Source organism: Schistocerca nitens, chromosome 4 (assembly GCF_023898315.1).
Source record: "Schistocerca nitens isolate TAMUIC-IGC-003100 chromosome 4, iqSchNite1.1, whole genome shotgun sequence".
Taxonomy (NCBI): Eukaryota; Metazoa; Arthropoda; class Insecta; order Orthoptera; family Acrididae; genus Schistocerca; species Schistocerca nitens.
The window spans coordinates 139,221,684-139,245,118 of NC_064617.1; the positions used below are offsets into that span (position 1 = coordinate 139,221,684).

The window sequence follows — 23,435 nt, forward strand, 5'->3', positions numbered from 1 at the left end:
CTTGGGAGAGCCAATCCTAACAAAACTTTACCATCTGGTGAGCAACATGTATGAGACAGGCGAAATACCATCAGACTTCAAGAAAAATATAATAATTCAAATCCCAAAGTAAGCAGGTGCTGACAGATGTGAAAATTACCGAACAATCAGTTTAATAAGTCACGGATGCAAAATACTAACGCGAATTCTTTACAGACGAATGGAAGAACTGGTAGAAGCCGACCTTGGGGAAGATCAGTTTGCATTCCGTAGAAATATTGGAACACATGAGGCAATACTGACCCTACGACTTATCTTAGAAGCTAGATTAAGGAAAGGCAAACCTACATTTCTAGCATTTGTAGACAGAGAAAGCTTTTGACAATGTTTACTGTCTGGTCCCTTTAATCCCCCAAACCAACCAACAATGTTTACTGGAATACTCTCTTTCAAATTCTGAAGGTGGCAGGGGTAAAATACAGGGAGCGAAAGGCTATTTACAATTTGTATAGAAACCAAGGAATTCTGCTACCTAGGCAGTAAAATAACCAATGACAGACGGAGCCAGGAGGACATCAAAAGCAGACTCGCTATGGCAAAAAAGGCATTTCCGGCTAAGAGAAGTCTACTAATATCAAGTACCAGCCTTAATTTGAGGAAGAAATTTCTGAGGATGTACGTCTGGAGTACAGCATTGTATGGTAGGGAAACATGGACTGTGGGAAAACCGGAACAGAAGAGAATCAAAGCATTTGAGATGTGGTGCTATAGACGAATGTAGAAAGTTAGGTGGACTGATAAGGTAAGGAATGAGAAGGTTCTACGCAGAATCGGAGAGGAAAGGAATATGTGGAAAACACTGATAAGGAGAAGGGACAGGATGATAGGACATCTGCTAAGACATGAGGGAATGACTTCCATGGTACTAGAGGGAGCTGTAGAGGGCAAAAACTGTAGAGGAAGACAGAGATTGGAATACGTCAAGCAAATAATTGAGGACATAGGTTGCAAGTGCTACTCTGAAGAGGTTAGCACAGGAAAGGAATTCGTGGTGGGCCGCATCTAACCAGTCAGTAGACTGATGACCAAAAAAAAAAAAAATAGAAACCAAATGGCAGTTATAAGAGTCGAGGGGCACGAAAGGGAAGCATTGGTTGGGAAGGGAGTGAGACAAGGTTGTAGCCTGTCCCCGATGTTATTCAATCTGTATATTGAGCAAGCAGTGAAGGAAACAAAAGAAAAATTCGGAGTAGGTATTAAAATCCATGGAGAAGAAATAAAAACTTTGAGATTCGCCGATGGCATTGTAATTCTGTCAGAAACAGCAAAGGACCTGGAAGAGCAGTTGAACGGAATGGATAGTGTCTTGAAAGGAGGATATAAGATGAACATCAACAAAAACAAATCGAGGATAATGGAATGTAGTCGAATTAAGTCGGGTGATGTTGAGGGAATTAGATTAGGAAATGAGACACTTAAAGTAGTAAAGGAGTTTTGCTATTTGGGGAGCAAATTAACTGATGATGGTCGAAGTAGAGAGGATATAAAATGTAGACTGGCAATGGCAAGGAAAGCGTTTCTGAAGAAGAAAAATTTGTTAACATCGAGTATAGATTTAAATGTCAGGAAGTCGTTTCTGAAAATATTTTTATGGAGTGTAGCCATGTATGGAAGTTAAACGTGGACGATAAATAGCTTAGACAAGAAGAGAATAGAAGCTTTTGAAATGTGGTGCTACAGAAGAATGTTGAAGATTAGATGTGTAGATTACATAACTAATGAGGAGGTATTGAATAGGATTGGGGAGAAGAGAAGTTTATGGCACAACTTGACTATAAGAAGAGATCGGTTGGTAGGACATGTTCTGAGGCATTGAGGGATCACCAATTTAATATTGGAGGGCAGCGTGGAGGGTAAAAATCATAGAGGGAGACCTAGAGATGAATACAATAAACAGATTCAGGATGTAGGTTGCAGTAGGTACTGGGAGATGAAGAAGCTTGCACAGGATAGAGTAGCCTGGAGAGCTGCATCAAACCAGTCTCAGGACTGAAGACCACAACAACAACAACAACAACATTAATATTATACATTCTTCAATGTTTTTTGGTTATGTCCCTACATTTGTTCTTGCCATCAGGGCATAGATCTCCTGACTGCCCTTTTCATTTAGCTCCAGCAGCAAAAGGCTGTGTGTAAACTTAAATTCCTCTGATTCAATACTCTTAAGAATTCTGTGGATTTATGTGGGGGAAAGTAACATCTGACTTTCTTGATTGAATGTGAACTCTTGTAATTTTTAATGGCAAGATTCACCATGATGTAAATCACTATCCCATTGTAAGCCACTGCAGTATTATAATCATCTCAGTGAATTCCAGGATGTGGCCAGACAGTTGTATACATAATGTTTGTCCCATGTGTCATGCTTGCAGGGTTAGGGCTGCTCTGCCTCATGACATCTGCCCTGTAGTATCGACATTACTTCTTTGCTAACTAATTACAGTGATAATGGAAAGTCCAGGATAGAATAACAATAATATGAGAAAACAGATTGCTACTCAGCGAAGAATGGGGGCTTGAGTTGCAGTCAGGCACAATGCTGAATAAAAGCTTTCGGACAAAAAAAGGCCTGAAATATAAAACGCATTCATTCACACAAGAATAAGATACTCACACACATGGCCACTGTCTCGGGGTGTTGGGCCCAGCTGTGTACTATAACTACGTCTGATGGAGCTACAATCTGCTGGGGTTTGACAGTAAGTGTGAGGAGGCGGCATGGGGCGAGAAGGCAGAGGGATAGCAGATTAGGAATGAGGAAAGGTGTGCTGCCTGTGGGTGTGCACAGGGACGTAGTTGGAACAAGATGGGCTGCTAGGTGCTGTTGGGAGGTTGTGTTTAGGGAGAAAGGAGGGGGGGGGGGGGAGACTTGTAGTAGTTGCTTTGAGAGAATAGAAGGCACGTGTAGTGATGGAATGGGAGCAAGGACTGGGGTAGATAGGTGGAGGACTGGGACCAGCAAAAGTTGAGAACAGGATGGGTACAAGAACAAAGGGTATGTTTGTACTGGTCCGTGACTGGCAGTACCCAAGATTGATTGACGACAAGGGATCGTACTGTACCAACGTCTCTATGCCGCTACTGCAGAGTATCCTGTTGCGCAAAGTACTTAGGCCACCAGTTGACCACCACACCTTTAATTAGGTACAGTTTCTTATTGATGTTAAGACTGCAGAACGCTATCTAATTGCAGAAGATTCCAGTTGGAGAGGAGCCTCTGATGACAGCAAGAATCTAGCCCGCGCTGCAATCACACTGGCAATGAACCAATCGGACACGAAATCAGCCTTAGTACAATTAATATTGCAGCCACCTCAACCGCTGACCATGCAAACAGCTTGTCTGCCAAATAATGGGAACAACACCCTGCCTAGACACAACGGCAGAATCGTACCAAGCCACGACAGAACTGCGAATAATCAGTTAACAATATTCACATGCCAATGATTACTGAAGTTAAGCAGTAATGAATAAATGGGCCTATTTAATGAACCACTCTCGTTGTCTACGATACTGATCTCGTCAGAGCAACAAATTACTTTAATTTCAGTACCTGATTATCTTGCGTGATGATAAATGCGAGATCCAACTAGCAATTGTTATCTTTCGCAACGAGCTTTTCACAACACAGTACGTACTCTCTGACATAAACTCGGAACTATTTTATTACTTGTACTAAAATACCAATCTGTCTACCGCCTTGAAATGATTATTCTGTTTATGGACACTTCCATCACTACTGTTAGGAATTAAAACATTTTTAATTCTCCCTTAAATATTTTTCCAACTCGACGCAGCGATAATATGTAAGTGATGAGACTTCGCATGCGTCACAGAATAACAAATCTTTGTTAGTAGCAAAATCTTTGGTCTTTCCGTAAATAATTCAATTACTTCAATTAAACTTATTCATCATTTAGAAAACTTTTTCCCGTAATTGAAATCTTTTCTTTAATATTGAGACGATCTACTTTCAGTAGCCTATTTATAATTTCACTCGTTCAAGAACCTTTTACCAAACACATTTAAAACACCACATTATACGTGATATCGACTCCACTGTATCAATATCTCTAAATTACACTCTTTTATACTTCCGAAAATGATATAGATATATTCACACTAGATACCAATTGAATAGACTGGGAAGTTTCCTTTAACCCCAATAAAATTGGATTTATTTTCCTTCTAGGTATCTCAATACACGTTGGTTATCACCAGTGAACCAGTGCCAGCAAATATATTATCAGTCCCCACAATACGGAAACAGGTAATAAAAAAAATCAAACAAAAATCCTAAATGTCACCGCCACTTTTCAACTAACCTTAAGTTACAATTTAAAAGCAAATCTTGACCTCTTCAGGTGTTGACCACACTCGACCCACTAAGTTCCCTAATATTTTAATTGGCCACTCGTCACCTTGATTAATCAAGTTTTGGTTTAGCTACGTGTAGCTCGTTAAATGGTTCCTTCAATTTCCTATCGCTTGTCTACTCAGTGATATGTGCACACCATCACCGCATAGTGAAACAGTTCGTCGTTCTATGAGCCAATTCGCTGTCTGCTGCAAGCTAGTGGTCTTGAAAATACAACTACCAACACGTGTTCGAGGCTTTCCCTTCTCGATACACACACGCACAATAGCCAAACCACCTCAATAAAAACGACAAGCAACCCAATTACCTCTGGGCGCGTCGCGACCACTCAGCATACAATGCAGACGGGATATCGGTCACACCGATTCCACAAAACTCAGCACCTAACAAAGCAATCTCTCAATTAAATCAGGCTCACACGGGACTCACCCCATCAAATTTTACGAACGAAACTGTTCCCACAACTATAATCAACAAAATTCTGTGCACTCTCCCAAGACTTAGGTGTCAACTGAGTAGCCTCACTACACCACACAGTGAAACGCTATAAGATCAGACCTGATATACACCACTACCACCACTTGGTCGGTGAGAGGTCTATCCGGGAACTAACTAATGCTTTTCGTTGTACAATAGGAACCATTTTAAACGAACAAACACGCAACGCCACACCAACTTTTAACAATTAATGTAATAATCATCGATGCTGTCGATTCTTCGCAATAGCGGCCAGCTGCTGCGCGTCGCTCAGGCAGCATCTCTTGGACACAGCGAGGGCGATATGGTAGATCGCTGTAGTTGCGCATGCTCGCATGTGATAGACGCTCTCGTATCATCTAGAACACAATTTGATTTTGGTTTTACCACATCATACACGTATATTATCGTGACCACCAGGTGTTGTCATTGATTTATCACACAGGACGCTCAGCACCAGTAAGGGCGAACGAACCCCATGCGTTTTGACACAGCACATGTTGCAGAGAGAATGCCCACCTGCACGTTTCAGAAAAGAAGGCATTTGTGGGAAGAATAGAGATGGTGCAAGCTGTGAAACAGTCACTGAAGTGAAGCACATCATGTTGGGTAACATATTCAGCTCTGATGAGGGGTAGTATTCTGCCACCCACCGAATTACACAATATTTTTGTCCATCCCTGTTCCAACTCTGCTCCTAACCCCTTGTGTCATGCTTCAGATCACTGCATTAGACCAATAACACACTGTCTGTCTACATTGCTGCTGCCAAACAGTGGCCAAGAGACATCTGGACCACAGAGTCACTGATCGTGCTGCCCAACATGGCATGCTTCACTTCAGTGACTGCTTCACAGTGCATGAAATCTGGATTCTTCCTACCAACACCGGCTTTTCTCAGTTGTGCATGTGGGAACTTTATCTGCAATGTATCATTTGTTCCCATAACACCCTTGGCCTCAATCAGCACTAGTCCCTGTTCTCCACCTACCCACCCCCTCCTTCCATCCCACCAGTGTGCCTACTAGTCTTTTCCCCAACCCTCCCCCAACCTCACACACTCAACACAATGTCCCAACTATGCACTTAGCAGCCCATCCTTACACACCTCATTCCTGCACACTCCTGCAGGCAACACAGCACTTCCCCCAACCATACTCTGCTACACCTCCCTCTCGTACCCCATGCATTCTCCTTCTTACCCTCATTATCCAACCCAGCAGATTGCTTCTTGCATTAGACACAGTCACAGTCTACAGTTGGGCCCCAGTATCTGGAGACAGTGGCCATGTGTGTGTATGAGTTGTGCTTTTGCAAGTATGTGTGTTTTCTATTTCAGAAGAAGGACTTTCTTGTTCAACCACTGAAATGTTTAGCTGTCTTTTCCGTTGTACCTGTCTGACTGAACACCTCCTCTATACTACTGTAATACAGTGACAGAATTGTTGTATATTGTATGTTGCCTTGGAGTTAACTGCTGACTTTAGTAAAGGTTCATTATAATATATTGTAAAACCATGTCATGTAACAACATCCATACCATCCATAACAAAATATAATGAATGTTAACTCTGCCCACAGGTTGTACAACATCAACCAGTCAAGTATGAAATTTTCCCGCTATCACCTTTATCCAGGCACAGGCTCAGTAAGTTCAGATCAATATTATGTGTTTCTAAATAGTATTATTTAATATTAATAGTAGTTGTGAAGTGGTAATCCATGGTACCTATCTCCAAACTGCTAGAAACAGATTAATGCTTGTATGTTCTGATTCATTAATAATTGTTTGCAAATGTGTAAAGGAATAAAATTGTAAAAGTTTAGATGAGTAAGACTGTTCATAATTACCATTGTTCAGAAAAAATCTTGGTTTTATTTGATAAGTAATGCTGATGATAACAGAAAGGAAGATAGTTTAAAAAGTTTGTGTAGGTTGTTGAGTGAAGCTCATACTCTGTGACGCACCTTTTGTCAAAGATTTTTCTCTGTTCATGAAGTACTGAACATTATTTGATACTGCTCCTTATTTTTCCCTCTGAGTTTGGTAAGCTTTGTCCTCGGTAGTGGATATTGTAAACAGTAATTGCTTATCTATGTTTTACAAAACTAAAAACATAAGAGACAGTGTGTGCTGTTATAAGCAGTCACATTATGAATAGGGGCAGTTGTCAAAGTTATACTTTTTATTTAAGGTCTGCAGGTGCTTGTGTGATGTTGTCAAATAAAGTTTAGAAAACCAATATATGGATGTAACCTCCTCCATGGGGGTTTAAGTTTTCCGTGCATTCATTTTTTCGTGTATACCTGTGAGAAATCAAGAATTAAAACCTAAAATCTCTCTGTCTTTAGGAAAATCTACATACAGGTAAAAAACTTAATATTCTGTCCTGTATCTTGGAATTTTAAACTTACTCTATTTTCTGTTCTGTAGTAATCTGTAAAATGTTGTTATTCTCCTCATAACCATCCAAATTATTTGATAGGTGAAAAGGGAGAGAAGGGCAGTTTGCTGTCAGTGTCATGGTAAGAAAGGTAGCACAGTGGGAATCAAATTGGTCTTCGTGGTAAAGGCTGCTTGTCAGAACAAAAACGTACGACTCACATTGTATCTTCATTAAAATCATTAGTAACTGTGTAAAATCCAACTTTATGGATTCTAGAAAGGCATTCTCTGTTTAGTGCTGTTGCGATTTCCTTTTTTGTGCTGGGCAACAGACAGTTTCGTGTAGCACTGAGGGCAGTCACTATTCTCCATTCTTCCCAATCACAGACCAGTGGTTGGACACGATTGTTCTCTGTATGCTACCTAGAAAGAAAAAGAAATGAGGCAGTGGGCAGTACTAAGGAACTGTTTGTTGTGGTGCAAGGGTTCTGCTGCCTTGATACACACTAATAATTCCCCCCAGGGGGCACACCACTCTTTGGTGAGTTCATGCTTGGCTGCCTTGGGACCCCAGCCTTTGCAGCATTTTTTCCCATCTGTGCTGTGTGTCTATCGTCTTGCTATTCTTTTTCCTCTCACTTGGGGAACGTGTCTGGGATGTTACTGGGAATGTTCTGCATTGTCCGTCGCATACGTAAGAACTGTCTCACCTTTGTATTTCGTTCCCTTTTCCATTCTTTGTTTCCCTTCTCCTCTCGTTCCTCCACTTTGGCTTTTGAGGTTCTTCTTTTCTTTCTTCCTCCTTGTGCACTCCTTAAGGCCAACCCATGCGTCTGACGTGTGACAGGTGACTGGGTGATGTGTAATTCCCAGCCCTGGGTCGGCAGGTAGGGTTCATACATACCCCTGGTGAAAGCCAGGCCCAGGGAGGGGTGATTGCCTTAGCTGCAACCTTCCCAAATTGCCGATTGGTCCCTCTGTCAGATGTTCAGGATGTTTGATTTGAGATGTGAACAATCACCTGAGGTGGGTGCGCCCCTTGTGAAGAGGTCCCCCTGATGGAAGAGCATGCCACCGGAGACACTGGCAATCATGGAGAATTTCCTCGTGATGAGCCAGTCATCTTCCCAATCAGTGTCTACGAAACGTAAACATAATGACACTAATGATTCAAAGACCCTTCCCGCTACACCACGATTCCTTGTGGTCTCACATACTGAAGACGGTCAGTCCTTCATCTCGGTAAATCCATTTATTATTCAGAAAGGTGTTGATGCAATTGCCGGCCCTGTGAAATCCTGCTCTCGTTTAAGAAATGGTACTTTGCTTTTGGAGAGCACGTCTGATTCTCAAGTAGCAACAACTGCTTGCTGCCTCACTTCTCCACGGCTACCCTGTTTGTGTTGAGGCCTATAGAACTTTGATTCTTCCTGTAGTGTAATTAACACTAGGCTGTTCGACAGTCTAACCGAGGCCGAAATCCAATCTTACCTCTCTGATCAGGGCTTCATAGCCATCCATCGCGTGATGAAAACGGTGGATTCCTCCTTAGTGCCCACCTGCACTCTTTTTCTCACCTTTGATAGAGTGGTGCTTCTGTTCAAGATCAAAGCAGGCTATGAAATTATCATAGTCCGGCCATACACTCAGAACTCGATGCGCTGCTAGCAGTGTCATCATTTCAGATCACATTAGAATGCCACCTCCTCTCGGGACTGTTCCATGTATCTTGGTGAGCGGGCTGTCCAAGAGATCCGAATAAAGGAAAAAGTGCCTTACCCAGTCACTCGCAAGTTACTGGCTATTCGCAAACCCTGCGTTGTCCCATCTGGCACCTGTAGTTCTGTTCTTGTTACCCCTCGCTCTACGAAGGATGTGGCCACGCAGACATGTGACCACCAATTCAGCTCTGAGGTTGTGAAATCGCCCATTGCCAAGGTAGCATAGCCATCCCCCCATCCAGCAGTGCATCAGGCCGTCAAACTTTCTCCTCAAGGGGTGAAGCCACCAGCTACACAACCATTAGACCAGAAGGGACAGAAGGAGTACTCCTGTGAAGACTTCCTCCGTCCCTCCAGCCAAACACCCAAGTCTTCCTCTAAGCAGAAAGGCTAGAAAAAGTCCACCAAGGCAAGTGGTCTTCTCCTTCACCAACTTGAAGAACCTCTTCAATGGTGTCGCCACGTGATACCTTAGCCCAGCCAGCCTCCCTGTTGCCGGTGCGCACCACCAACCGTTTTTCAGCATTGGACTCCACAGACTGACCGCACAAGCAAGCCAATGCTTCTGTGGATCCCATGGAGCAGGATCCTCCTGCCTCTGCACCCTGAGGTAGTGACTCTTCACATGCTGTCACTCAGCAGCCGCCAATGTGACACCCCTGCGTCTCTTCCTCATCATGATCTTCTGCCAGTGAAACATTTGCAGCCTTCAGTCCCACAAAGAGGATTTACGGCTGCTTTTAACATTGCAGCGTCCCCTTGTACTCTGCTTTCAGGAAACAAAATTGCGCTCTCACAACCACTTTGAGCTTTCACATTTCTTACCGATTCGTTTTGACCTTCCCCATGAGGTCAGCATTCCATCTCATGGGGGCGGGCGTCATGCTGCTCATACAAGATGACATTCATAGTCACCCAATCTCCCTGACTGCCCATCTTCAAGCTGTTGCAGTTCGCCTTTTCATTCCTCACCTGAGTTTTTCCCTCTGTACCATTTATGTACCTCCGCCATTCGATGTCACCAGGGCAGACTTCCTTCAGCTTATTGGGCAGCTACCTCCCCCATTTTTGCTACTCAGTGACTTTAATGTGCATCATCTCGTTTGGGGTTCTCCCAGGACCTGTCAGAGAGGTGCCTTTTTGGCTGATCCTCTTAACCAGCTTAACCTATTCTGCCTTAACACTGGAGCACCCACTTTCCTTTCCAACTCCTCGCTCACCTATTCCCATTTGGACCTATCCTTGTGCTCTGCCCAGCCTGTCCATCGTCTTGAGTGGTCCGTTCTTTCTGACACCTATTCAAGCGACCATTTTCCGTGTGTTATCTGCTTGCTGACTCCTACTCCATCCACGTGCTTGCCCAATTGGCAACTTACTAAGGCTGACTGGCAGCTTTACTCCTCCCTGGCGACCTTCCAAGAACAAGATTTCCCCAGTTAGGATGACCAGGTGGAATGTGTCTCAGTTATTATCCTTACTGCTGCAGAATGTTCCATTCCTCGCATTTCCTCCTTACCATGCCGTATCCCAGTCCCTTGGCGGACTGAGGCATGCTGCAACACAATTCATGCACAGAGACCTGCTCTTCACATTTTTAACCATCATTCTATGTGTGCAAAGTGTCATCATGTTCTTCAAGATAGCTAACGAGCTAGCTGGATTTCATTCATTAGTTCTTTTAACTGTTCCACCCCTCCCTCTGTCGTGTGGGCCAACCTCCGACAGCTCTCTGGGACCAAGAGCCATTCCCCATTTCCTTCCTCACAGTAGCAGACGATGTTATCTTGGACCCAATTGGTATCTCCAACACCATGGGCCACAATTTTGCGGAAGTTTCGAGCTCTTCCCACTATCACCCTGCATTCATCCATCGGAAACTAGCAGAGGAGGCTTGGGCGATACCCTTCTCTTCTCCGAATCATGAGTACTACAATGCTGCCTTTACTATGAGGGAGCTAGATCATAATACAGTGCCAGATGCCATTCACATCCACATGACATTCACTTCTCTCTTGTGGGCAAGCACTTCCTGCTTAACGCGTGCAACCGCATCTGGGCAGAGGGCACATTTCCCGGACACTGGTATGAAGCCACTGTCATACCCATACCTAAGCCCGGTGAGGGCAAAAACCATCCTTCTAGCTACTACCCCCATCTCTCTTAGCAGCTGTGTTTGCAAGGTGATGGAACGTATGATTCATGCGCGCCTGGTATGGTGGCTCGAGTCTTGCAATTTACTGCCAAATGTACAGTGTGGATTTCGAGCACGGCATACTGCAGTTGACCCTCTCGTTACTTTGTTGAGCCAAGTCATGAATGTTTTTCTGTGTAAATACCAGACTGGCCGTATTTTTTGGTTTGGAGAAGGCCTACACCACCTGCTGGAGAACTGGTATCCTCTGTAATCTTTACACATGGGGCTTGCATAGCCGCCTACCCTGTTTCCTTCAGGCATTTTTAAAAGACCGAGTTTTCAAGATGCATGTGGATTCTGCCTTGTCGGACACCTTTATCCATGAAAATGGTATTCCTCAGGGGCCTGTCTCCCGCTGGGCATCTCTGACTCCCTTTTTGTTGGCGATTTTGTTGCAGTTCTCCAGGAGCTGTCTCACTGAACAGTGTATTCGGCGATGTCTTGATCATCTTTACTTCTGGAGCATCAACAATGGCTTTCATTTTTCCACTGACGAAACCGTCTGTATGAATTTCTGATGGCGCAATTGGTTTCTCCCACCATCTTTACATCTTGGGCCTATTACCCTTCCGTTGATTGAAACTATGAAGTTCCTGGGGCTCATGCTCGATGGAAAACTCTCTTGGTCCTCCCATGTGTCTTACCTGGCAGCCCACTGTACGCTGTTGCTCAATGTCCTACGTGTCATCAATGATACTTACTGGGGTGCCGATCGAACCACCCTCCTACATTTGTACTGGTACGTTTTCCATTTGAAACTCAACTATGGGTGCTTTGTTTATGCGTCTGCAAGTCCATCCCTCCTACATCATTCAACACTATTCACCATCGTCACATCCGTTTGGCCACTGGTGCTTTCTACACTAGCCTGGTTGAGAGTCTGCATGCTGAAGCTGCTGAACAATCACTGTCCTACCACCGCGACTTTCTCCTCAGCAGGTATGCATGCCGTTTGTCTGCCAGGTGTGGCCACCCATCCAGTGCCTCCTTCTTTGACGATTCCTTTGATTGCCAGTATGGAGTGCATCCCCCTTCTCTGTTACCTGCTGGAGTTTGCTTTCAGTACTTGCTACGGTGGGTTACCTTCACACTACCTGCACCTTTCTCAGTGGGTGCGAACACTTCACCACCTTGGCTTCGTGAAGCAGCCCATGTTAACCTTGGCTTCATTTGGTTCCTAAGGGCACTACTCCAGCCTCCCTCTATTGCCTTCAGTTTCACAACCTACACATGGAACTTCGCGATACTACCTTTTTACTAATGGCTCGCAGACTGACAGTGGGGTCGGGTGTGCCTTCATCATTTGCACCTGTGTCTTTCGATATCGGTATCATCTGCTCTGATTCACTCAGTGCCTTTCAAAGAGTATGTGTGCTGTACACTGCCCATCCCTTAGTGCAGTGGGTCCAGGAAAACTGTGGCTGCTCACTCTTGGTGGAGCCAGTGTGATGTTTCTGTGGGTTCCTGGTCATGTTGGTCTGCCAGGAAACGAGGCTGGTGCCAAGGCTGCAGTCCTCGTACCTCAACCCGCTAGTTCATATATTCCCTCTGATAATCTCTGTGTTGCCGTCTGTCGGGATGTGGTGTCCCTTTGGCATCACCTATGGTCCTCGCTTCACAGGAATAAGCTGCGGCTTATTAAGCCCCTCCCAGTGGCTTGGATGACCTCCCGCCGGGAGGAGGTCATTTTAACTCAGCTGCATATTGGGCACTGCCTTTTTAGCCATCATCATTTGATAAGTGGCGCTACCCCACCACTTTGTGCACATTGCACCCAAGTTTTAACTGTCTACCACTTTCTGACCTAATTCCTGCCTTTCAACCGTTTATGTTCCCACTTGGCACAGTCGGTCGAAGGTGAAGACAATGTTGACGATTGTTTTTCAATTCTACAGGTATTGTGCATCATGAATTTGCACCTGGAGGACATGAATACTACAAATGTGTCCTTGAGCTCTAAAAGGTGCGGAATAAAAGGCTTGCATTGTGGAAAGACAGGAGTTAGGTGCTACACCATGACAATGCTCTGACTCATCGTGCCTTCTCCATAGTTGAATTTTTGACCAAATTCAACATTCCTGTGCTTCCACAACCACCATATTCCCCTAATTTGGCCCCTACAGACGTCTACCTGTTTCCTAAACTGAAATTGTCACTGAAAGGGAAGCAATTTTACTCGATTGAAGACATCCAGGCAAATACAGAGAGTGTCCTTAACACACTTCAGGAAAAATATTTCCAGGAATGTTTCCAAAAGTGGAAACACCATTGGAGTCAGTGTATTCAGTCAGAAGGGGACTATTTTGAAGGAGATGCATCACAGTAGCATCACCATTGTACAATTACAAGCCCACTCTTAAAACTTTCCAGTCACATCTCGTATAAATTTTCTTGACTAACCATTGAAACGAGTGGCTTTATTTTATTTCAGTTTACTGAAGTGCTTTGGAAATCGTGCTTAGAGTTGATCTGTTACTCATCAAATAACTGAAAGTTTATTTAATTAATCACTTGAAGTAAAGGCCCCTGTGAATAAAAATGAATAGGAACAATATTCATTAAATAGTAATAATAAAAATAGTTTAATAGTTACAAGTTGTATACACATTTGCTTGTGTGAAATTGACACTGCCTTAGGTTTGTCACTATGCTAGGAGTGCAATTCCATTGCATACCTGTAAACATAATTCATTTCACTGTGATCTGTCTGATACACCTCCCAGAGTGTGTAGTATAATAACAAGATAGATTGTGGCTCTTTAAATCTGTGGATGCACTGGAGCAGTAATATGCATTAGTAATGGTAATGTGGCCTTCATTGCAGATTCTCCTTCATAACAGATAATTGTGCTTCTGTCTTGCCTCCTCCAGCTGCCTCAGCAGTCTTCAGACTGTTCAGTACATGTAAAGGGGGGGGGGGGGGGGGGTTCAGTGTTTGTTGTCAGTAACTCACAATAACAATAATACAATTTCTGCAAATGTTTTGTAAATATAATATGTATTTCTGTGTTTACAGGTATTGTAAAACGTAAAGTACTAGTATTAGATCTTGATGAGACATTGATTCATTCACACCATGATGGTGTGGTTAGACAAACAGTGAAACCTGGTACTCCACCAGATTTTGTGCTTAAAGTTACAATAGACAGACATCCAGTGCGATTTTTTGTCCATAAGCGACCACATGTGGACTTCTTTCTGGATATTGTAAGTGCTTCTATGACTTGATAAAATTGTGTACTTAAGTGCTTATGTCATGGTACTGTGTGATATGTGTCAGTTGAAATGATAACTTAGTTTCAAGGAATGTTGGAAGAGATATAGTGTGGAGTTGTGTAAGCATCTAAAAGAAATTTTAATGTTTTCCTTCATAATAGGTATCACAGTGGTATGAGTTGGTTGTATTCACTGCCAGCATGGAAATATATGGAGCAGCAGTGGCAGATAAATTAGATAATAATCGTGGCATTCTACAGCGACGATTTTACAGGCAGCATTGCACACCTGATTTGGGCAGCTACACAAAGGATCTCTCTGCAATATGTGGTGACCTCTCCAGTGTTTTTATCCTGGACAATTCTCCAGGAGCATACAGGGCATACCCAGGTTAGTTTTCAGAAAGGTGTAAATGATTAGATAACCAGCTACTGAAAAATTAACCGCAGTACCAACACAGAATGTGTCCGATTAAATGCCAATAAAAGATTATTTTTACTCGTGCATAAGAACTTGTTAATATTACCAATTTTTAATTTTTATGCTAAGGTCATTAGTATTACTAAGCGTGATTACTTTATTTATTTCAATATAAATATACAGTATGTTATTATTCTGAGTTCTGCATTAAATTATGCTAAATGGCAGTTTACTATATATTTTTGTTGGACCAAGTGTTTTTTGATGTGAAGATATAAGGGGCAGTCAAATGAAAATGAGACAGACGGAACAAAAAGTAAGTAAACTGTTTATTATTTCAGAAGTAATCACAAAAACTCGTAATCACCCAGTGTGAGACGAGACAGTCAATGCCTTCATCAAAAAATGTTTGTGGCGGCCTAGGGATCCATGATTGTACCAAGGTATGCTTATTTTCATCCAAATCAAACCAATGGCCTTGAATGTCTTTCTTCAGGGCTCTAAAAATATACAAATTGCATGGGGAGAGACCTGGACTGTATGGAGGATGTGTAAGGGTTTCCCCACATGTTACCAAGATTGCAGAAGTTTCAGTTCTTTTCCATTGTAGCCCCCCCTCCACCCTGCTAGGTCACCAGCCCATGTAGGCAGTCCGTGTTGTGGGGCTGTTATGTACCCATTTGGCTGAGCCCTCTGACAACACAGAGATCACACTACTGATACCTGAGCTGTCCCCTCCCCATGTATGAGAATGAGTGGTTGCTTGTCTTCCTGGAGTTTCAGAACTCCCAGCAACGGAGCTTTGCAAGGTTACCCTTGCTGTTGCTGGGTCACATACGTGGGGGAGAGCCCCTGATCATAGTGGGTGATATCAGGCGGATGCTTAGCACATGAAGCATATCAAGCTGAAAAAATCTAGCTGTTCTCAAACAGTCGTCTCTTCGAATGGTGAAAGATCATTAATTGCTGCTTTGTTTGACACTGCAGCCTTCCCTTCCCTGGCTGCACCGTGGGAGGAGGGCGCAACTCGCTGACTTGGGATGAAACACTTTCCCTGCTACATCGTCTGTAATAGCACGGATGGGGACACATTCACCACCACAAAGTCATTGTTTTTTGTGAAGAATATCGAGGACAAGTTTGGTGAAGTGGGGTTTCTCAATAAGATGCAGTCAGGTTCCCTGTTGATCAAAGCTTCCTCTGCCACCCAATCTGCAGCTCTCCATGCTTGTTATCTTCTTGGCAATGTCCCAGTGCCTATTACCTCTCACCAATGTGGTCCAGGGAGTGATTTTACATAGAGACCTCGTCCTGCAAATTGATGATGAACTCCGGGCTAAGCTGGAGCGACATAGCTTCGTTTCGTTTGGCATGTGCAGAGGGGCCGCAGAGACAACCGCACCGATACTGGCGCCTTCATTCTGGCTTTTGAGGGGGATACCCTCCCAGAGAAGGTCAAGGTTATGTGCTACAGATGTGATGTGAAGCCATACGTCCTATCACCCATGAAGTGCTTTCGGTGCTGCGTCCATTTTGGGCATATGTCTTCCCGCTGTATGGCAGACCCTCTGTATGGTGATTGTGGACACCCACTCCATGAGGGAAGCCCTATGTTCCGCCACTTGTGTGTCAATTGTCATGACTGCCACTCCCCTCACTCACCGGATTGCCCGGCTGACAAGAGAGAAAAGATGATCCAAGAGTACAAGTCCCTGGATTGCCTCTCTTATGCTGAGGCTTACCAGAAACATTAGACACTCCCTCCAGTGTCACTTTCTTCAACTTTTGCCTCTGTTACATCCTTTCCTCCTCCTACCTCTTCCTTACCCCCCAGCCCCCATCTCCCTCTCCCCCCTCCCTCTCTCCTCTGCCTCCCCCTCCACCTCTACCCCTCCCCCTCTCCCCTCCTCACCCCTCTCCCCTCCTCGCCCCTCTCCCCTCCTCGCCCCTCTCCCCTCCTCGCCCCTCTCCCCTCCTCGCCCCTCTCCCCTCCTCGCCCCTCTCCCCTCCTCGCCCCTCTCCCCTCCTCGCCCCTCTCCCCTCCTCGCCCCTCTCCCCTCCTCGCCCCTCTCCCCTCCTCGCCCCTCTCCCCTCCTCGCCCCTCTCCCCTCCTCGCCCCTCTCCCCTCCTCGCCCCTCTCCCCTCCTCGCCCCTCTCCCCTCCTCGCCCCTCTCCCCTCCTCGCCCCTCTCCCCTCCTCGCCCCTCTCCCCCCTACCATGCAGTTCCCACGACCTCCCATCCAGCAACCACTCCTCCTCCTCCTCCTCCTCCTCCTCCTCAGCCAAAGAAGTGCCCCCCTTCTTCGGCACTTGCTGATGATGCCCCCCTCCCCCACTGTCTGGTGTCTCTCAGCCCAGAGCTTCCTACCATGAGAAGCACTATTTGTGCACCCTAAGGGTGCTTGCTCTCTTTCAGTTCTGGATCTTGCAGACGCCTGTACTCCGTCTGTGCCCTGCCCTCCTCCACCTCCAAAACAGAAGAAGAAGGAACTTAAGTCCCAAGACAAGGCCCCCCTTGGTGCCCCCTGAGGTGCCATCTCCCCCCTCACATCCTGACATCTTATTTAAGGATGTCACCCCATCCTTGTCGGTGACAACTGACCAAGTGACATGACCACCTCTCGGCTTCTTCATGTCTAACCTGAACTCTCGCCACACGTTCATCCAGTGGAATTGCAATGGCTACTATCGTCATCTACCAGAAATACAATGTCTTGTTTCCTCTTGTTCTGCATTCTGTCTTGCTCTTCAAGAAATGCACTTCTGTGACAACCACACTCTAACATTTTGTGGTTATTGGGCGTTCTGTCGGAACCGTGCTGGCCCCAGGGTAGCATCTGGTGGGGTCTGCACTTTGGTTTACTTTGATGTAATTAAAGACTGGAACCCCCTCTATACCAACCTGGAAGCAGTAATTGTTAGAGCACAGATGACTCTGGCAATCACCATTTGCAGTGTCTAGCTCCCTCCAGGTAGGCCACTTCATTATTTGAACTTTGTACCTCAATACAGCAACTCCCACCCCCTTTTTCCTCCTTGGAGACTTCAGTGCCCACCACCTGCTATGGGAGAGTGCCATCTCAACAGGTAGGTGTCTCCTAATTGACCAACTTATTACATATTTCAATTTGTTTCTCCTCAATAATGTTTCCCCTGCCCACTTCAGTGCCACTTAAGGCACCTTTACTGGTATCGATCTGACGATCTCCTCCCCTGCTCTCATTGCTTCTCTACATTGGTCATCTCATGATGAATTTTGTGACAGAGAGCATTTTCCGGTGATTCTAATCGTTCCCCTGCTGCAGACAGCCTCCCACATTGGGTATTACACAGGGCCAGTTAGCTTTTACATACATCTGTTGTGCACTTCGGCACCTCCCTCTCAACTTGGATTGATGCAGTCATGCAATACATCTCTGCCACTATTCTCCATGCTGCTGGCACTGCTGTCCCCTATCCACAAGTCCCCCACCCTCTTGTCGACTGGTACCACAGTGGACCAAGGATGAAGCAGTCGCTGTCCAGGAATGCTGACGGGCACTGCAACAATTTAAACGAAACCATTCACAGACTAACCACCTTGCTTTTAAGCATCTCCATGCTAAGGCTCATTACCTTATTAAGCAGAGTATAAAGGAATGCTGGGAGCACTATGTTTCCTCCCTAGGGACGTATGCCTCTTCATCACAGGTTTGGTCCAAGCTCTATAGCCTTCTGGACCACATCCTCTTCCTATCTTGCTATCTTTCTCCAGCAGAAACACAGAGTTGAATAGACTACCCTCTGTTTCAGCCCGCACCACACTGAACCCTGTAATGAACCCTTCACTGAACAGGAATTCTTGCAGGCTCTTACCTCTTCACATGACACGGCCTCAGTCCCGGATTCCATCCACAACCAGATGACCCAACATGTTGATGTCCCCAGATGCGACACTTCCTCAGGGTCTCCAACCGCATTTTGTGCACGGGTGCTTTCACATTGCAGTGGTGTGACAGTATAGTTATCCCCGTTCTTAAGTCCGGGAAGAACCAATGTCCCTCGACAGCAAACGCCCAATTATCCTGCTCGAGAGGATGGTTACCTTCAGATGAAGTTGGGTATTCAAATCTCGGGGCCTTTCGTCCAGTATCAACTGATCAATTACTCAGATTGGAAACATCAAACCAGCAGGCTTTTACTAACCACTGGCACCTTGTCACAGTCTTCTTTGGCCTACATACGATACAGCATGGTTCCATCACATTTTGTTACCCTTCATGACTGGGACTTCCGTGACCCCCTTCCGATTTTTATTTGCAAGTTTTTATCTCAATGGTTCTTCCGGGTTCAAGTTGGCACTTCACTCAGTGCCCCTCGGATTCAGGAGAACGGTATCCCAAAGGGTTCTGTGAGTGTCACACTCTTCCTCATAGCCTTCAATGGGCTTGTAATTTCTGTTGTGCCTATGGTAACCTCGGCATTGTACGTTGACAATTTTTGCAACTGGCGCATCTCCCACTCGTTAGCAACTGCTGAGTGCGGGCTCAAAGACGCCACGCGGTGGACCTTTGAGCGTGGGCCATCTCCCATCACTTCCAGTTTTCTCCCTCCAAAACATGGGTTATGCATTTTTTTTTTTCATTGACTCACAGTGCACAGAGACCCACAACTTTATTTAGGTGAACGACCAGCTCCTCGAGGTTGTAGCATCTTCCCGTTTCTTGGGCTTTGTGTTTGATAAAAATCTGACATGGCTGTCCCATATTCCCTTCCATGATTCCAGCTATGGATATGCAGATCTCCATCAAATCTCTCTTTGCGCAAAAGTGGAATGACATCTGCCACTCCTCTTGGAAGGAGTCCACAGCTTTATGCCGTCAACACATTAGTCATATCGGCCTCTTGAGTAATGAACCACCCTCACAATATGGTTGTGGAACCAGACTGATAGCATCCCATATATAGGTGGAATGTTCTCTTCTTTTGGACCATGGTGCTAAGTATAATCTTCCAGTTTCCTTAATTCTAATATTAGCAGACGATTCATGGCTGTCTGAACTGGTCGAGAGTTTCTTCAATGAAAGTGGTTTTTGTTTCCAGATATAATGTTTTGCTTTACTCATGGAGCAGGGGCAGGGTGGTTGTGGTTGGATCTCTCTTCATGTCTTATCGGTCTGGGACCCCATGACCACTCCCCCATGGAAAGACGGTTCATTTTTTCCAGTTTTTAGATTTGGTCTCACCTTCTAAGCCTTTTACTGTGTTTTAACTTAGTTATTTTATCATTTGACTCCCCTGACTGGATCTGTCCACTTTTAGCAGACCCTCTTTCTGTGAGTAACTTCAGAATTGCGGGACTGATGGCCTCACCGTTTGGTCCCATAAACACTCTTAATTAATCAGTCGTTCAGGACTCCAAAAATATAAAAATCACATGGTGAGGGATGTGCACTTATGGAGGATGTGTAAGAAAGGGCTTCCCAGTGAAACTTCTGCAGCATTATTGAAACAACCTTGGTAACATGTGGCAAACCCTCTTACACATCCTCCATACAGTCGAGATCTCTCCCCATTCAATTTCTATATTTTTGGAGCCCGAAAGAAAGATATTCATGGCCGTCACTTTGCTTTGGACAGGGAGGTGCATGCCTGGGTGCTATCATGGTTCCATAGGCAACCGCAAAGATTTTGACCAAGAAGGCTTTGATCATTTTGTCCCACAGTGGGATACATCTGTTAACAGGTATGGGGATTACTTTTGAGATAATAAACAGTTGACTTACCTTCTGTTCGTTTTCATTTGACTGCCCCTTTAACTTTTACGAAGAAACCATTCCACCATGTACCTTAAATGATACAATGAAGCCTAAATCTGGATGGATGGGCAAATATTTGGGCTGCAACAATCTCTATATACACACATGCTCATAAATTAAGGATAATTTCAGAATGTGGTGCGGGTTGATAAGTTGAGAAAGCTGTCCTGAAACACATGTGCTACAAAATGCCAGTTTCATGCACATGTACCCTGACATCAATATGGGATACAGGCCGCACAACGGGTTGGCATACTCTGGGTCAGGTGGTCGAGCAGCTGCTGGGTATAGCCTCCCATTCTTCTACCAGTGCCTGTCGGAGCTCCTGAATTATTGTAGGGGTTAAGACGTGCAGCGATATGTCAACCGAGAGCATCCCAGACGTGCTCAATGAGGTTTAGGTCAGGAGAACAGGCAAGCCACTCCATTCGTCTGATATCTTCTGTTTCAAGGTACTCCTCCATGATGACAGCTTGGTGGGGCTGTGTGTTATCATCCATCAGGAGGAAGGTGGGACCCACTGCACCCCTGAAAAGGCAGACTTACTGGTGCAATATGACGTCCCGATAAACCTGACCTGTTACGGTTCCTCTGTCAAAGACATGCAGGGGTGTACGTGCACCAATCAAAATCCCACCCCACACCATCAAACCACCATCTCCATACAGGTCCTTTTCCAAGACATTAAGGGGTTGGTATCTGGTTCACGCCAGATGAAAACCTGGCAAGAATCACTGTTCAGACTATACCTGGACTTGTCCGTGAACATAACCTGTGACCACTGTTACAATGACCATGTACTGTGTTCTTGACACCAGGCTTTAAGGGCTCTCCTGTGACCAGGGGTCAGTGGAGTGCACCTTGCAGTTCTCTGGGCAAATAAACCATGTCTGTACAGTCGTCTGTAGACTGTGTTCTTGGAGACAACTGTTCCGGTGGCTGCGGGTCCCTAGCAAGGCTACCTGTGGCTGTCTGCTGACACTGATGGTGAGATATCGGTCTTCTTTTGGTGTTGTACACTGTAGACGTCCCATACTGTAGCACCTGGACACGTTTCCTGTCTGCTGGAATCGTTGGCATAATCTTGATATCACACTTTGTGGCACACGGAGAGCCCGTGCTTACGACCTGCTGTGTTTGACCAGCTTCCAGTCACCCTAGTATTCTACCCTCATAACGTCATCAATATGTGTCCTTTGAGCCATTTTCAACACACAGCCACCATTAGCGCATCTGAAAACGTCTGCACACTTACTCGCTGCACTGTTCTCTGACATGCACCAACACACCTCTGCGTATGTGGACTGCTGTCAGTGCCACCGTGCGACGATCGCATGGTCATACCCAGAGGTGATTTAAACCTGCAAATCGCCCACCAGAGCATTGTTTCACCATGTATCAATATTATCCTTAATTTATGAGCATGAGTGTATAAAAGGCAGTGTCCCAACTGACTGACTCGCTCACTGACTTAACATCGCCCAGCCCAGACCACTAAGGATAGAAACTTAAAATGTGCAGTGTGTGTTGATCTTATACTGCAGGCGACACTTAAGATGAGATTTTTTGAAATTCCATCCCTAAGGGCATGAGATATTTTATGAAAAAATTTCCTTATAAAAGTGGTGCTAAATCTATGAAAATTTGAATTAGGCTTCTTGGTAGGAAATTAAAAATATATGTTTTGCTGTTTCTGGAAATCCCCTCCCCCCATGCGGTGAAATAGAAGATTAAAGTTTTTCTGGAGATAATTATGCCAGCATTTTTGAAGGTAAATCCATGAAAATTTGCATTTGGCATCTCTTTTAGAAAAAATAGTTATAAAAATTACCTATGAAATGTTTTATGAAAATAGTCCTGTGTATAAGCATTTTTAAAGCTAAATGTATGAAAAATGGGATTCTGCATCTTGGTTAGAAATGGAAAAATACGTGGTTCATTGTTTGTGAAAAATGGGGCTAGACTGATTCACTGACTTCTCATCACCCAGCCCAATCTATGGCGGGCTTGGTGAGTGTGTGGATCTTACTCTGTAGGTATCATTCAGGAAAGGATTGTTCGAAATTCCACCGCTAAGGGAGTGAAATAGAGGAAGTAAAGCTTCTTGAAAGCTAGAATTACAAAAATTTGTATTTGGTTTCTCAGTCAGGGGGAAAAAACTAGTGTTTCAGAGTTTTTGGAAATTCAGCCTGCAAGAATGTGAAATATAGGAAGAAAATTTTAAAACTAAATCTGTGGGACTTGGTGTTTCACTTCTTGATTACATATAAAGAAATATTTGTTAGGGGATGAAAATTTCTATGGAAATATCACCACAAGAAAGAAAAGGGCATGACTAACAAAAACCTAGGATTTCAACTTCCAGAATCACTTTTTGGTCAGAAATACGTTCGGAAAATACGGTGCTTCTATGGCCTTAATTACTGTGAAAATTATAGAAGGTGCTGTGATTTTTGCATAACATAAAAATTCAATTTAGAAAAAAAAACTTGCAGACCATACAGTCAATGCGAGGAGCTAAGCTAGCCTCCTATAAAAGCCCTATGTCTGTACCACTGACCCACCTCACACAGTATAAATAACAGTAGTTATAAATTAATAGATATTTTTGGGAATGATTACATATTTGTCCTTGGCACATTCTTCCAGAAGAAATTAATAGAAAATGGATTTGAGAACAACTAAATTCGGCTAAAACTGAAATTAAATTTAATTTAAGAGACAACATGGATTGTAGAGATTTCAAAAATCCTAAGGCATTCAGAAAATTTGGAGTGTTCATATATTAATAAGGTGCAGAGGA

The 23,435-nt window shown here is 44.5% G+C and overlaps 1 protein-coding gene across 4 annotated transcripts in view; it reads left to right on the forward strand.

The window, feature by feature from the left end:
• LOC126252886 (CTD nuclear envelope phosphatase 1 homolog) overlaps positions 1 to 23,435 on the forward strand; it is a 99,995-nt gene that overhangs the window by 48,797 nt on the left and 27,763 nt on the right. For 2 of the 4 annotated variants that reach the window (XM_049953851.1, XM_049953852.1), the window contains exons 2-5: positions 4,235 to 4,312; positions 6,479 to 6,545; positions 14,215 to 14,405; positions 14,576 to 14,804. In XM_049953851.1, coding sequence (XP_049809808.1) covers positions 4,235 to 4,312; positions 6,479 to 6,545; positions 14,215 to 14,405; positions 14,576 to 14,804 — 565 coding nt within the window. The remainder of the gene's footprint in view (positions 1 to 4,234; positions 4,313 to 6,478; positions 6,546 to 14,214; positions 14,406 to 14,575; positions 14,805 to 23,435) is intronic. The other 2 variants (XM_049953854.1, XM_049953855.1) reach the window with 1 other exon arrangement.